The 16,264-nt window shown below is 44.0% G+C and overlaps 5 protein-coding genes across 6 annotated transcripts; 2 read left to right on the top strand and 3 right to left on the bottom strand.

Moving 5' to 3' along the window:
- Window positions 1-17: 17 nt before the first annotated feature.
- Window positions 18-1,882, bottom strand: LOC114860983 (zinc finger protein 184-like). Of its 2 annotated transcripts, none has more exons than XM_029159919.2 (4): window positions 1,606-1,882; window positions 1,379-1,497; window positions 1,054-1,156; window positions 18-977 (listed from the first exon to the last, which is right to left on the bottom strand). In XM_029159919.2, exons 1-4 carry the CDS (start codon window positions 1,880-1,882, stop codon window positions 163-165), a joined length of 1,314 nt encoding a protein of 437 aa, XP_029015752.1. In that variant the 3' UTR covers window positions 18-162. The 2 variants fall into 2 exon arrangements, with proteins under 2 accessions (XP_029015752.1, XP_029015753.1); XM_029159920.2 differs by having other exon boundaries at window positions 18-974.
- Window positions 1,883-2,209: 327 nt separating this feature from the next.
- vac14 (vac14 homolog (S. cerevisiae)) lies at window positions 2,210-5,166 on the top strand. Its single transcript, XM_029159907.3, has one exon. It carries the CDS (start codon window positions 2,229-2,231, stop codon window positions 4,593-4,595), a length of 2,367 nt encoding a protein of 788 aa, XP_029015740.1. The 5' UTR covers window positions 2,210-2,228; the 3' UTR covers window positions 4,596-5,166.
- Window positions 5,167-6,683: 1,517 nt separating this feature from the next.
- Window positions 6,684-9,502, top strand: trim35-13 (tripartite motif containing 35-13). The gene is made up of 6 exons (XM_029158891.3): window positions 6,684-7,166; window positions 7,753-7,848; window positions 7,944-8,174; window positions 8,268-8,290; window positions 8,368-8,486; window positions 8,578-9,502. Exons 1-6 carry the CDS (start codon window positions 6,765-6,767, stop codon window positions 9,114-9,116), a joined length of 1,410 nt encoding a protein of 469 aa, XP_029014724.1. The 5' UTR covers window positions 6,684-6,764; the 3' UTR covers window positions 9,117-9,502.
- slc27a1a (solute carrier family 27 member 1a) lies at window positions 9,249-14,600 on the bottom strand. The gene is made up of 13 exons (XM_029158888.3): window positions 14,167-14,600; window positions 13,712-13,879; window positions 13,220-13,614; window positions 12,603-12,770; window positions 12,149-12,218; window positions 11,975-12,066; window positions 11,777-11,886; window positions 11,461-11,670; window positions 11,255-11,381; window positions 11,029-11,166; window positions 10,688-10,852; window positions 10,443-10,589; window positions 9,249-10,337 (listed from the first exon to the last, which is right to left on the bottom strand). Exons 2-13 carry the CDS (start codon window positions 13,876-13,878, stop codon window positions 10,180-10,182), a joined length of 1,947 nt encoding a protein of 648 aa, XP_029014721.1. The 5' UTR covers window position 13,879; window positions 14,167-14,600; the 3' UTR covers window positions 9,249-10,179.
- A 417-nt stretch (window positions 14,601-15,017) lies between these two features.
- Window positions 15,018-16,259, bottom strand: ptger1c (prostaglandin E receptor 1c (subtype EP1)). The gene is made up of 2 exons (XM_029158892.3): window positions 15,372-16,259; window positions 15,018-15,252 (listed from the first exon to the last, which is right to left on the bottom strand). Exons 1-2 carry the CDS (start codon window positions 16,257-16,259, stop codon window positions 15,073-15,075), a joined length of 1,068 nt encoding a protein of 355 aa, XP_029014725.1. The 3' UTR covers window positions 15,018-15,072.
- Between the last annotated feature and the right edge of the window lie 5 nt (window positions 16,260-16,264).

Genomic DNA, 16,264 nt, shown 5'->3' with positions numbered 1-16,264 from the left:
AAATTTCAAATACCAAGTGAAAATTCACGTGTGTTTATTGTAAAACAGGAACTCTAATACAGTGAATCGCTAAATGCTTTAAATAAAATATAAACAGACAACAAAAAATTCTGGTAAACAACTTACTACAGACTACAAATCAGTCCTTTAGATGTTTTCTATCTAAATGCTTTTGCCCCTAAACTCTTGAATTCTGTGTGTCCTTAAATGTTGATCAAGGCTTCTCTTTCGTGTGTAGGTCTTCCCACATTTAACACAGTGGAACGGTTTCTCTCCAGTGTGCATGCGGAGGTGACATTTCAGATTGCCTTTCTGTGTGAAACGATTTCCGCAAAAGCTGCACCTGTAGGGTTTTTCTCCTGTGTGGACGAAATAATGAGTCCTGAGAGCCGACTGATTTGAAAAGGTCTTCCCGCACACCTCACATGGCTTAGTGGCTTTCATGGAGGGAGCTGGAGGCACACAGGTGTGGGATTTTAACTTGGCCCTGCGCTGGAAATGCTGCTTACAAATCTTGCAGAAATGTGACTTATGTAACTTCATGTGGCGCGTTAATGCGCCCTTGTGGAAAAATGCCCTGCTACATATTTGGCATGTGTATTTGACTTTGTTTGGACATCTGGTATTTTCAACATCAGGCATCTCAGAAATATTGTGCAACTCATTCTCCAGCGCTGTGGTGTTGTCTGCTTGTAATGTTTTCTGCTCCTTTTGCACTGGCATCTGCTGGCTTTCTTGAACAAAATGTATGCCATCACCATCATCATCATTGTCATCATCATCATCATCTTCAATTGGAATGATATGACTGCTAAAAGCCTCCTCTGTGTCACTGATGGGTATCAGGTGTAAAGATGATTCGTCAATGCCATCTGCAGACACAACCTGTTCAAATGGCAGAGCGCAAGCGCTGCTGCCAGCCAAGTAATCAAGTGACAGCTGCTCTGGTTCCTTGAGTAAATTCTCTTCGTGTTCTGCTGTATATAAACACACAAACTCAATAAATGCCTAAAGCTGATGAATCTGCAATGTCTCTGTGTTGCTCCCTCTTACCTCCAGTACAGAGGGTTTCCTGCTGGAATTGATCTGCATTGTTCTCCACATATTCTTTTTTGATCACAGCCACAGCCATTTCGTCAGATTGTGCTGACACTGACTGCAACATTTTAAATGCAGTGAAGCACATTTTCTGTGATCATACTCCATGTGCTGCCCCACAGTGTATTTAGGCTTTATAAATACAACTAAAAAAACAAGTAATCTGGTGCTTTAAGATTACTGCTGCATCCCAGTGTCCTTATGTTCATTAATCAACACTGTCTATTGTTACACCCATGATAATCTGTGAATTAATGAGCTATGCAATCCTTTCTCTCACCTTATCAAAGCACTCAGACGAGTCTGTGGCTGTCTCCAGACTGTATGGATCTCTGACTTTCCACAGATTCATACACCAGTCTCTGTCAAATACCCCTTCTATGGTGGGAGCCCCGGAATCTGACGAGTTAAAGAGGAAAAACAAACAAATGGGCATGCAAGGGACGCACATTGTTGATTTCCAACTCTTATGAGTGAACGTTACTTTGAGGGGAAAACTAAAAGTACCCTGGGGGTCGCCGTCTGTGTAGCAGGTGGTTTGCACCCCTACGCTGCGGTAACTAATACAAAACATCGGCGTGTCGCTCCGGACAGTCGTTAGCTCACACTCCAGGCTGTTAACTTTCTCTGTCAGGGCGGAATTCGCAAGCAGAAGGCGAGACAGCTCGAGCCGGAGCTCAGCCGAGTCTTGGTCCACCAGTTTGCAGACCTGACTCAGGGCAGACCTGGCCACCGTGTCCATAATGGACGAAAGCTGGGCGTGAATAGAGCGGCGGCCCGCCATCGCTGTCGCTGCCCGAAACAATTCTCTTTGACAGCGGAAAGAACGCGTGTGCCACGGTTTTAAGAAGCGAAATTATTTGCTGGTGAAAACCCTAGATCTAAATTGAACGAAAAGCTTTGCTTCAAAGAAGCTAATTCGCGGCACTCTCGTAGCGGGACTCAAATATATGTAGCAACCGTGACGTATTTCCGGCGGAAGTAAGCGGTCAGCTGCGTTGCATTAGGAGGCTTCCTAGTTCGCTTTTGAGCCGATGTATTTTCTGTAACACATCATAAATGCGGGCCGCTTTTTCGCGAACAAACGTAGACATTAACCGACAGGATCCGACGCAGTCGAAGCCGCGAACATGAACACGGAGAAGGACTTTTCGCCCCTGACGCCCAACATCGTGAGGGCGCTGAATGACAAGCTGTACGAGAAGAGGAAAGTCGCAGCCCTAGAAATTGAAAAGCTGGTGCGGGAATTCGTCGCTCAGAACAACTCTACGCAGATCAGGCATGTGATCCAGATTCTGGCCTCGGAATTTGCCCTCTCCCAGCACCCCCACAGCCGCAAGGGGGGACTCATTGGACTGGCAGCTTGCTCTATCGCCCTCGGCAAGGATTCAGGTCTTTATCTGAAGGAGCTTATTGAGCCCGTGCTCACGTGTTTTAACGATTCAGACAGTCGCTTGCGCTATTATGCATGTGAGGCTCTATATAATATAGTCAAGGTGGCCAGGGGGGCTGTGCTGCCTCACTTCAATCTCCTCTTTGATGGTCTCAGCAAGCTTGCAGCAGATCCAGATCCCAATGTAAAAAGTGGATCTGAACTCCTAGACAGACTGCTGAAAGACATAGTGACAGAAAGTAGCAAGTTTGACCTAGTAGCCTTTGTCCCGTTGTTGAGAGAAAGAATCTACTCCAATAACCAGTATGCCAGACAGTTCATTATTTCTTGGATCCATGTTCTGGAGTCAGTGCCAGACATCAACCTGTTGGACTACCTTCCCGAGATCCTGGACGGGCTCTTCCAGATCCTTGGGGACAACAGCAAGGAGATCCGCAGGATGTGCGAGGTGGTGCTGGGAGAGTTTCTCAAGGAGATTAAGAAGACTCCCTCCAGTGTGAAATTTGCCGAGATGGCCAACATCCTGGTCATCCACTGCCAGGTTGCAGACGAGACCAAACTGACAAATGACCTGATCCAGCTGACGGCCATGACCTGGATGAGAGAGTTTATCCAGCTCGCAGGCAGAGTGGTGCTGCCTTACACCTCTGGCATCCTAACTGCAGTGCTGCCTTGTCTGTCTTACGATGACAGGAAGAAGAATACCAAAGAAGCAGCCAGTGCCTGCAATCACAGTTTGATGAAGCTGGTGACGCCTGAGGATGACGAGGAGGAGACGGATGAGGAGGAGAAAAACGACAGCACCGTGTCTAAGGATGACAGTCAACCCAAGACGGAGACCGACAGCAACGATATGCTGAATGCGTCACAGGAATCTGTCGGTTTGAGTAACATCAGCTTCTTCACTCCAGCAAATTGTGACAGGCCTCAGGTAACTCTGGACCTAGACGGTATCGTCCAGGTGTTGGATCGCCATCTCCACGACTCCTCCACGGGCATGATGACTCGCATAGCTGTGCTCAAGTGGCTTTACCACCTCTACATCAAGACGCCGCGCAAAATGTTCCGCCATACAGACAGCTTGTTTCCCATGCTCCTGAAAACGCTGTCCGACGAGTCCGATGAGGTGATACTGAAAGACCTGGAGGTGTTGGCGGAGATAGCGTCCTCTCCCGCTGGCCAAACAGACCCAGGTGGCTCTTGTGACAACATTGACAACAAACTGGTGCTGAAGGTCCCAGATTGCGCCAAGCCAGGACAGCAGCATAGCTCAAAGGCAGCTGATTCATCCCCCTCCACTCCCAGTATGAATTCCTACTTTTACAAGTTCATGATCAATCTCCTGAAACGCTTCAGCCTCGAAAGGAAGCTTCTAGAGAATAGAGGCGCCTTCATCATTAGGCAGCTGTGTTTGTTACTTCACGCAGAGAACATCTTCCACTCCATGGCTGACATCTTGCTCAAAGAGGAGGACCTCAAATTTGCCTCCACTATGGTTCAGACACTCAACACCATCCTGCTCACCTCGGCTGAACTTTTCCAGTTGCGCAACCAGCTGAAAGACCTGCACACGCAGGAGAGCTGCACATTGTTCTGCTGCCTGTATCGATCCTGGTGCCACAACCCAGTAGCCACGGTTTCGCTGTGTTTCCTCACGCAGAACTACAAGCACGCCTACGACCTGATCCAGAAGTTCGGAGATCTGGAGGTGACTGTGGACTTCCTGATGGAGGTTGACAAGCTGGTACAGCTTATCGAAAGCCCTATTTTCACCTACCTGCGCCTGCAGCTCCTGGATGTGGAGAACAACCCGTATCTGATTAAGGCCCTGTATGGCCTATTGATGTTGCTGCCACAGAGCCAGGCTTTCCAGCTGCTCTCGCACCGCTTGCGATGTGTCCCTAACCCGGAGCTCATGAGGACTGTGGATGAGTCTAAGTACCTGGACTCTAAACAGCAAATGGCCTCAAAACGTGCCTCTCAGACTCAGATGGACTACAGCGAACTGCTTCAACACTTTGACCGTGTGCAGAGCAAACACCTGGAGGTACGACACCAGCGCTCCGGGCGTGCCACTGATCACTCTGACAGGAAGTTGATGTAAACTTATTTGGCCACTGGTTCTTGACAACAGATAGGGGAGTGAGACAAAAAGCAATAGAGTCATACTGGAAAAGACTGTGAAGTTGATATTAAACCAAAATGTTTACGGTGAGCCCAGTTACAAACCAATTCATATGTTATTGTCGAATCTACTTGCAAATGATGAAGAAAATGTTGTGTAACCTGAGAAACAGACAAGTTCCTGCTTAAATTGAAGATTTAGAGCATGTATATATGTTGTAAAAATAACTATATCACAAATATAAGTCATCCCCTGAATCCATCTAAATTAAATGTTGAGCCTTAATGTCATTTATCAAGGGAGGAACCGTGTAGAGTTCATGTTGCAGCTGGGTATGACCCTGTTATTACAGCTATTGCCTTTAGTGCTGCTGATCAAAAACTTCACTTTTACATACTTTTAGATTTTAATTTTTTCTGTCCTGTATATTAAGCTAACACTGCAAGCTTACTGTACACTGTGTGTACAGTGCCTGATGTCTACTCTTAAAAAGACTTGCACTTTTGTCATTCCTGTGTGAAAATTAATAAAGCGGACCATGTGATTAAAATGTGCTTCACTCCAACACTATGTATTAAATTAAAACACTGGCTAATATGTTACATTTAAAAGTACATAACCTACATGCAAATGTATTATTATTATTATTATTACTATAAACATGCTTCTTTTGAGTTTTTTTAACTATGATTTCATGCTTAGTTACACTGTACCACTATGGTGGAACCAGAGGAGCTGGGACTGACTCTCACGTGCTGCGTGACCGTAGGCAGTGAAACACTCAGCACATGCTGGAGGATGTGTTCAAATACAGATTTCACTTCCTGAAATAAGCGAGAGAGAGGTTCAGTAAAGGCTGCTTCATCTCAGTGCAGCTGATCTGAATACTGTCTGATCTACGTGTGGCAGACCAGGGCTGCAAAGGAGGTTTTCAAGCACTTGACAAGCTGAATAGAAATAGACCTTCATTCCATGAATGAAGTGTAAGGCGTACATACTAAGCATAGCTGTATTTGGTGTAGGATATACAGTACTTATAGAACATTAGAATAGAACATAGTTATTTCCAGTGTCAGACTTTCTGGAACCATATAAATAACAAATTTAGAAATCCTAAAAAAATCATTGGGACTGTTCATCCACATGGGCTCAGTAGTTCATGCACTGTAGATGTTTGACTGTCATTCATTTAATTTTATAACTCAGTGCCCGTACATAGACGTCTATTAGCATATAAACCCAGTTACAGGTATTTAGGAATCATGAAAAAAAACTGACCTCTTAGAATACACACAACTTAACTACATAACATATAAATACAATATCTGTATATTAACAGAAATAGTTATTTTCTTACTGACTATATTCAGGCTCATTACTTGTAGCCGTTAAGTATAAACATATTGTCTATAGATACAACACAGCGCTGGCCTACATAGTATTTTCTAATGGATCATTTTCCACAGGCTGTTTAGCTGCAGTCATCCTTATTTTGGCCCAGGATTAAACTCCTGCAACACAACATTGCATTGCAGCAATAATAAGGTTAGACAACTGTGAAATACTTTTGACATGGACATATTTGCCTTTGTCTTCTTGTTACTATTTTAACATGTCGCTTTACATTTGCTTTTTAAAAACCAGAACTATGTGACACCTGTATTTTTAAACCGGAGTGAGTTTGACTCTGAGGCTGTAAAAATAACCATGTGTCAGTTCTTTATAAATTACTGTTCAAACCTAAATGTAACTGTAAAAAATAGTTTAAGTTAATGGTTAGGAAGTACACAATTTCAAACTTACATTAGTATTCCACTTTTAAAAAGCTAATATAGTTAGCAAATTAGAAGAACTACGCTAAGAAGTAATTTTTTTTATTTTATGCTTGTCTTTTTTATTAAATGGCTTTCTGTAGTTGATTTGCAGAGATGCTGCTTTTTAAAAGTAAGCTTTGTTCATTTTATTCCGAGGCGGGGTGTTTATTTGAGAATGTGCAATGTGCATGCTCAACACAACACGGCGTAATACAGGATACGCCTTTGGGAGCTACGGTATTAACACTTATTCCTGGGGTCAAGATTAGGTGGCCGTCCAGAGACATGGGAGGGGCCTGGGACCCTTCCTTTTCATCGCAGCCTGTCAGGAAGAATGGCCACCAGACGTGCTCGTCCCGAAGATGACCTTTCATGTCCAATTTGTGGGCATATTCTCACTCAACCAGTGGCACTCACTTGCAAACACAGATTCTGTAAAGCCTGTCTGAACGACAGCTGGAAGTCACAGGGCAGTGGGGATTCACGCTATTGTCCTCTGTGCTGGCGCCGCTCCTCCATGGATCAGGTAGCGGTGAGCACTGTTCTGGAGAAGGCCTGCGAGTCATTCAAAGAGGACAGAAGACGCAATGACCCACAGGTTTGCAAGGAACATGGAGAAAAGCTCACGGTCTTCTGCCTGGAGGACCTGGAGCCCATCTGTAGCGTGTGTGGAAAGGAAGCAACACACACGGGCCACAGGCTGTATCCCATCGGGGAAGGTGCTCACGACTGTAAGGTAGGATTCATAAAGGTGGTAGGTTGTAGTACATTTGCAGATGGGCTGCATATTTTCAACATTAGCTGCTTAGAAATGTTGATTTTGATTTTCTAGGACTTAAGAATACTGGCTGGTGTTAATGGTTAGCTGCAATCTCATGACTAGAAGTAACCTTTAATAAATTAAGGATTTACTCTAGAACAGTCAGTGTCTATTTCACAGTTAGTTGTTTTACTCACAACCAGCTTCATATGTTCATATACACTGTATGAAGGCGTCTGGCAGAGTTCATTAACATTCTAATAATAGATTCATATTTTTGGTTTGCCGTTGCTGTTGCAAAGTGACACTCGACTCCAACAAAGTTTCCGTCACGCCACATTAATTCTGCCGCTGGATATCAGGAAACCCACGGTGCTGATGTAAACTGAATCCATGGACCTCATGAGCACAGTTTGTTCATCTTATGTGATCTGATGCGGTTTATAATAAATGCTACCATGGATGAATATGTGTTTTTTGACAACCCTGCAGTACATTGTGCTGACATCTACGCTACACTAACCTTGTTTCAAGCATTGATGTGCTGTCGCTGACTTTCCAGGAGGAACTGAAAAGTGCACTGGTGCCCCTAAAAGAGAAGTTACAGCTGTACAAGAAGGCAAAGACGGTTTGTGAGGAAATGGCAGAACATGTCAAGGTACTGTCTGTACCATCAGGACCAAATGATACCGTGAACATATTTGAACAGACGTGTGTGAGGACTACTTCTACCTATTAATCATGTCTTTTCAGAACCAAGCTGAACATACTGAATCACAGATAAAAGAAGAATTCGAAGTGCTTCACAATTACCTCAAAGAGCAGGAGGCTGCCAGGCTTTCAGCATTAAAGGCCGACGAGGATCAGAAGAACCTTATGATTAACCAGACAATGTCAGAACTGAATGATGAAATGACTTCTCTTTCCAATACTATCAGACTAATCGAACAAGAAATGAACTCTCAAGATATCCACTTTCTACAGGTAGACGAGACCATTTGTTAAGGCAATTAAAGCTAAAAATTACTTTACTTTCATCTACACAGCATTTGCTTAAAGTCACTTCATTTTTTTCAGAATTACAAGGAAACAATAAGAAGGTAAGTGTTATTTCCACATTTGGTATTCAGCTAGAATTATTATAGGACATTATGGACAATGCTTTCAACAAATACAGAACCTGGAGAAGTTCCCCTGAGCCACAAACAATTCCCGATGCTCTGATTGATGTGGCTAAGCACTTGGGATCTCTGAAATATAAAGTGTGGGACAAGATGAAGAGTATCATTAAATATAGTGAGTTACTTTACCAATGATCAGTCACATTTCAATGGTCAGTTGTTTCTTTTTTGCCATGTGAGTAACCTCTCTCCTTCCTTATGTCAAGATCCTGTTATTCTGGATCCCAACACAGCAGCTAGCTGTTTCATCCTGTCGGAGGATCTCACAGTTGTGCGGAACTCTACGCAAATATTTAAGGTGCCAGACAACCCGGAGCGCTTCGACATCGGCGCAGAGATGCTGGCTGCAGAGGGCTATTCCTGTGGACGCCACAGCTGGGACATAGAGGTTAAAGACAATACCTACTGGGTGGTGGGGATAGCCAAGGAGTCAATCAACAGAAAGGGGAAGCACGTGCTGACACCAGCAGAAGGATTCTGGACTATTCGGTTTCGCAATGGCGAGCACAAGGCCTGCACAGCACCATGGGAGCCGCTGAACATGACTAAGAAGCCAGATGTGATAAGAATCGTTTTAGACATGGATCGGGGCAAGGTGACCTTTTACGACCCCAGAGAGAGAACGCCCCTCTACACCTTCACCGATGTCATCACACCTAGGGCTATTCCCTACTTTTGCACTGCCTGCAAAGAGCATCCACTCAAAGTATTACCGAAAAGGATATTCTTGTCAACAGACGATTAATCTTTTACACATAATCGCAGCATAAAAAAATCTGTGACACAATTCAAGATCTTTTAAGGTTTGTTTGTCATAATTTTGCATTTAGCAAGAGATTGTGGAAATGTAGGGCAAAGTTACACGGCTAGAATCACATCCGAGTTAAAAGCTGTTTTAATGAATAACATTTGAGTTACAACAAATCACATCTAGTTTGGGAGATTGGCAACTGTAAATAACTTCACAAGGTTTAACACCAATATATTATGACTATAAGAGCTGTCCCATAAACTGACAGTCACTGTCTGTGACTCAGCTTTGCATGACACAAAATCAGTACTGTGATTTCCACATTTTTTTTGAGTTCCTTTTCCGAAAAAAAAAAAAAAAAACAACATAAAATGAATAAACGACAGATGTGAACGTTCATATAAGGCACAAACAGTAACAACCTTTGTGTATTTGGAAAACCCATGCTTATTGTTCAGAGGTTCAAAAATGCTGTGAGAAAATAGTGAGATTAGTGTTCATTGCATTAAAAGTCTGGTTAGTGTTTGACCTAGTAGCCACACGTACTGTAGTCTGCTTTGTCAGTTTCATCCAAACACAATAGTTACTACTCTGTTGCTTCACAGTCAGGTATTGCTTTGATCTAAACAAAATTAATCTTGCAGCATATTTCATAAATGGGTAAACACCTTCTAAAAATTCTGACTTAATGCTACCACAGCTGGCCTAAACCACATTACTGTAACATATTCCTATTTCAAACGGTTGCGGGACAAACAACTCTGTGTGGTGATGCTCAGGAGCTTTTTTTGAGGTGTTCATTACTAAGTTAGGGGGATAAATGCCCTCACATTATGTCCCATTGAGTTACTCATACAGTGTTAACGCGTCCTGTGCAACAGTACTCTATCTAGATAAGTGCTACTCTCAACACTGTTTAATAAACAGTTTAAATCCAGGCCCATTGTGCGTCTAGATTCACTGAACCCAACATCAACATGCATGTTATCCTTTCCCCCTATAGTATCTGTTACTGAGTTAGCTAAGGCACTGTGATTGCTCTGCTATGTTCACCATGTCATAGAGACATCCTTGCCTCCACTATAGCATTGTAGAGCTCCTCATTTACAGCCTCATAACGCGCAGCTCTACTATTCAAAAAGTAGATCTGGTCTGCTGTGAGGCGCGGGTCATATCCCTCCCTCTGCAGCCTGGTTTTCTGGATTTTAAATGTACCTGTGCAAAAACAAATATAATAAATACAATATAAATACAATGCACACAAAAATGTATGATCGCATCAGTGATTAACTTGTGTGATAAAATTTTACAAGAGACTACCTGTGGTGTCTACATGTGTGGAGATTCTCAGAAATACAGGGCGAGCATATGGAGGAAGGGCTCGCTGGATTTTCTGAAAGAAATCGTTGCAGTCAAAGCATCCTGCAGTGTCAGCAATGGCAGCCATGCCTGCTTTACCCTCCACACCTGGTTGGACACATGATCACGATTAAAAGCAAATAAAAAAGGAAATAAGATGTTTATGAGAATTTGAAAAGCTGCTAGCCTACAAATTTAACAAGCACCTGGTACTGTCACACCATACACGGCCACATCTGTCTGACCCAGGAGACCGCTCAGTGTGCCCTCCACCTCGGTCGTGGAGACATTTTCTCCTCGCCATCGGAATGTGTCCCCACCTCGGTCGCGAAAGTACATGTAACCAAGTTCATCCATCACCAGCACATCACCTACGGAAGGCATACAGCATGGAGAGCAGAGTAGGGTCCATATGGGGGTCAGAACTATAACATATACCAATACACAGACATTTTATCTTTTTGCACGTTATAATAAACACTGTACCTGGAGGTTAATGTTATAATGCAGTAGGATTATTTGTGTATATTTAAAAAATCTTACAGACCTGACAGATATGCAGAATCGTTTTTCTTGAAGACGTTATGAGCTATCTTCTTCTTCGTAGCATCCTGGTTGGCATAGCCATCGAAGCGCCTTAACGGGTCCTGCTGATTGATACGACCCACCAGAAGCCCCGGCTCCCCTGCCAAAACATGGAGGATTTTAACACAGTTGTTCTACTTTTTAAATCTCTCAAGCAAAGTCAGCATTGTGGCGTTAGTTTTATATACCAGGGCGGCAAGGCACACAGAGGCCCCGGCTGTCACGAAACAGCTCCATAGTGTCCTCGTCCACCCTCAACAGACGAATGGGATATACATTGGGGAGAATGCGACTATTGAATCCACAGGCTCCCACCTGACAAAAGAGAATTACTTAAACTGTGATCCAATTGACATTTCATCTATATAGGTGAAGTAGGACAGGGACAGTCTACCTTTCCATCCATGTTGGCAATGCTGCAGTTACATTCAGTTGCTCCATAGAATTCGCCAATCTGCGCCACTCCGAAACGTTCCATGAAGGCCTCCCACACGCTGGGGCGTAACCCATTACCAACTGCTAGGCGAACTTTGTGGCCCTTTTCTGATGGCCGCACTGGCTGAGACAACAAATAGCGGCAGATTTCGCCAATATATTGCACCACCTATGAAAAGAGTGGGCTTGTTAACTGTGGTAACATGCGCTTAAAACAAATAGTTTCTATTACATAACACAACACATCTCAGTACTTTCCAAATACAAGTTCTTACTGTGCAGTTGTACTTAATGCAATCTTCCCAAAAACGACTTGCTGAGAATTTCTTCTTCACCACCACAGTGATGCCATGGATCAGGCATTGTCCAACTCCCATGATGTTGCCTGGCAAAGAGAGAAAGCTCAGATTTTAATAATGCCAACCTAGAGACTGTACTGTTTGCATCAAGTATTGCAAGCTACTATTACACACCCGCTGAATGATAGAGGGGAAGGCAATCATAGATGATATCGTCAGGGCGCATGCGAAAGGCGAAATAACCAAATGCTGCAATCCTGTAGTAACTGTGTGGAAACAAATGCGATTCTTATTAAAAAACAAGAGGTGAGATTTGATTGTTGCGAGTGGCTGATCAAGAAAACATACCGACTGTGAACCACAATGGCAGCCTTCGGCATTCCTGTGGTTCCAGAGGTGTAAATATAAAACAGACGGTCTGTAGAAGAGGATAAAAAAAGGGCTTGAATGCCATTAGTGCACCAAAACAATGACAGAACGACACATTCAGACTCTACAATGTTTATTAAAGCAAGTCATGCAGGCCGCCTGCGTAATGGGGTCTTTATTCAGATAATACTGATTACTACTACTAATGTGTGTCAGACTGTGATCATCATCAGCTAATAATAAAAATGACTCATAAAACAAAAGATCTGAGCAGCAAATAATTTACCTTATTTGGCTACATTTACATAATTACTGAGAAGCAATTCAAGCTGAAATTATATTACTATAGGATATAAACATTACTTAAACTAATAATATAATAAATGAATACTCATCAAATTTAAAGTAGAGGCAAAGATCTAACCACACTCACCGTTCATGCCTTTTGGGGTAACACAAGGTGCGGGGGGATGTCTGGATGCCGAGGCTAAAATTGAGTCTAGAGGTTGAGCACCGAGACGGGACAGATGCTCCGCGCTGAGCTCTCCTGTGGAGAACCGTACCATCGACTGGTTTACGGTGGAGTTCACCTCCAACATGGCTTAAAGAGGAAAATGGGAGGAAAAAAAACACAACAAAGAATTCAAAACAATATTTATTACTATGAGAATTTTTTTTTAATTTTAACAAGACTGAATTTAAGCTAAACAAACACATTAGAACTTATAATAGATGTGACAATCTTTTGCTTGTCTTGTTTCTGTGACAACACATGTTGACTATCTACTACAGAAACACAGGGGATCACCAGCAGTAACCACGTGACATGACAAGCTTTATCATATGCTCCAGACACAAACTGAACATGGGACTGAACAAATGAGACATCACTGTGAAATTTTCTGTTGAGGTTGATCAACATTGTAGGATTGTTGCTTCGGCAACCATGAGATTATAAGCCTCTCATAAATATGTCATAAGGAATTTATGGAAGGAGTCAATTCACTGATATGTTACTTAAACATATTAAATAATTAAAAAAGGCCTTACCTTCAGCAAGCTCAGCTCCAAACACAATCGCTCGAGAGCCTGACACCCCGATGCAGTGCACGAGGGAGTCGTGGCGGAGGTTGAAGTTGATGAGCGCCGCTTCCACCCCAACCTTGGCCAAACCCAGCCAAAGCGCCACCTGCAACGGCCTGCTCTCCATGAAGAGGGCCACCACATCCCCGGAGTCCCAGCCCTGACCTCTAGCCCAGTGGGCCACGGCGTTAGACAGCTCATCCAGTTGGGTGAAGGTCCACGTTTCGCCGGTGGCCTCATAGATCAGGGCCGGCTTGTTTGGGTGGAGTTTGACTGTCTGGGCGAAGATGGAAGGAATGTTGCTTCCATTGTGCATGTAACGCCACAAAGCCAGCTTGACTCTCAGCAGCACGTAGAGGCCACTAGTGAGGGTCACAGCAGGAAGATGGGGAGCGATGAGGCAAACAAACTTAGAAACAGAAGCATCAGATCCGTTTTCTTACAATGCGTTTAACTTACTTGAGGTCTCTCTTGGCAGTGCGTGCTGCGATGTAGAAGTATTTCCAGCTTCTGGTGCCCAAATATACCCCAAGGCCTGCTGCCAGACTCCAGGACCAGGACACTCCGAAGAAACGAAAGAGTCCCAAGGACCCCAGAGAGGCAGAGACACTGGCTGCATTGTGCATTCTTGCCATCGAGGACGAAGAGAAAGACGGGCTTTTAGCAAGAAATGGACTTAATCTGGAGCCCGAGTGGGTGTCGCTCGGGAGGTTAAGTGACCGTGGTACGGGCTGGTACACGCAAGCACATTAAAGGAACTTTAAAAATATACCGGAGAATTATTAAAGGGTTGGCGTGGATTGAGTTGTTCTCCGCAGTCATTACATATCGCCATCTCTCGTTTAAGCAACGCACTCTGACAGATGCATCTCTGTTTATGAGGTAAACACGCACACGCAGCCCACTCAACTTACCTACAACTGAACAGACTGGCGCGATGTCACCTTTAACCGCTAACGCACGGAGGTCGACCCAATGTGCCGATTAATGTCTTCTGTCAACTTCGGAGAATTCAGATCCCCTCCAGATGTTGAGAACACAAACAATGCGGCGTTTCTTGCAGAAAAAAAGTAGCTTGACAAAGTTACAACAGCTGTATAACTTACGCGCTACTTTACGGCTACCAGCGCGTTTTCCGATGAGCAGCAAACACCTGCATTTAAATGTTGGTCGGAGGTTTATAAAAAGTACATGAGCGAAACTTGTAGGTCGGCATCGAGGGGGGAGAGTTCATAACTTGACCTCGACTTTCAAGGAGTGACCGAAATCTGAATGAGACGGGAGAAGCGCAGCGTGAATCAGGCTAGGTTCTGTACTCCATATTGAAAAGAGTCACTGCCAAAGAAGCACCGCCCTCCTCGGGTGTGAACCCAATCGACGAGCTCCGCCATTCGCTGAACTGGACGCTTGTTTAGCCGTTCTCGTTTGTGATTGGTCAGTATTAAACCCGCCCAATGTCCCGACCACTAAACTTGCAGGTGGCTGCTATTGATAGTAGCACCACCACAGACTACTAACTAAATGTTGAGAGATGTTGTGAAAGTGTGTTTCCATCCTGTATTCACCCTGCGTCCTTGTAGAGGATTGTTAAATAGGCCAAGCTTCGCTAATGCAGTTTTAATCCTTGTACTTGAACACACACACACACACACACACACACACACACACACACACACACACACACACACACACACACACACACACACACACACACACACACACATTAGAGAAATACTTTATTTCAAAGTTCAAAGTTCAAAGAGTTCAAAGTTCAAAAGCAATTGCAAAGTCAAGGCTTTCTTGGAAAGTGGCTTTTGTTGTTAGATTGGGTTTCTGTTGGTGGACACACACATTCTGAAAAGCACTGCTCTCCTCAATAGGATGTAAACCCAAGGGTCCAAAGTCTGATTCCAAGCTGCCATACGTAGGGCCAGAAGAGTAAACTCATCTTCTTCATTAGTGGAGGGCATTTGGTTGAACTGCATCACAAGAATGTGAATCTGTTGTGTAGAGTAGACACAGAAAGACTTGTGAGCCATAATCAATTATATTTTATTTTTTAATATCTGATCACTAAATATTGAAATATTTTAGGCACAAGCTGAATACTGTTACTCACAAGGAAAGGGCCCCAGCACACAGAGGAAACCACCGTAATGACCGCCAGCTGCACCATCATCTCCATATCCAGGGAGCAGAACAGAGAGGAAGACAAGGCAGATGATGCACGTTGGGAAGATCGAGCTGCTGATTTTTTCTTGCGAGGGTGAGGCCTAATTCTAGCCAACAACAATGCCAGACCACTAAAGATGTTGCAGAACAGGGAAAGACTGAGTGCAGTGAGCCCCAGACATGAAAAGGCCAGAATCAGGTTGGTGTCAGCTATAGAGTGTGACTCATTGATGGGCAAGAAACACCATGTGCCGGGAAACTGTAAAGTGTAAGTACCCACTGCAAAAAAAGGTAGAACTGCCAGCAAAAATGCCACAAAAGACAAAAGTAACACAACTCGCATCACATGAGCCATTGTTATCATAGCAGCATGGAAAAAGGGCTGAGTGATGGCCACGCAGCGCTCGACTGCCATCGCACAGCCTATGAACAAAGGACATAAGCCAAAAAACACCATACTGGCACCAAAGATCTGACAAAATGTCCTGCCAGGCACATTAGTCTGCATGTGCAAATACAAAGCAAAGGAACCTGGGATCACATGACTTCCTAGGTCGGCCATCAGTAAAGCCACTGTTAATAGCAAGAATGGTGCTTTGGATCGAGGGTGTAATCGGATGCGAGAATTAGCCAGGATCCCCAGCGCAGAGAGGTTGGAGATGGTACCAAATATCATGGTGAAACAAGACATCCCTAGGCCTGCAGAACTGATGGATGGCATAGAGCTACCATTGAACCAGGGACCCGGCTGTTCAGAGGAATTGACTTTCAGGTTGTGGTAAAGCACAGGAGGTACTGAGGAGTTAGAAAATGCTGTTGTGAACATCGATGGCATCCTCG

Source organism: Betta splendens, chromosome 8 (assembly GCF_900634795.4).
Source record: "Betta splendens chromosome 8, fBetSpl5.4, whole genome shotgun sequence".
NCBI lineage: Eukaryota > Metazoa > Chordata > Actinopteri > Anabantiformes > Osphronemidae > Betta > Betta splendens.
Note: the sequence above shows the minus strand (reverse complement) of the source record. Positions and strands in the feature narration are given on the sequence as shown.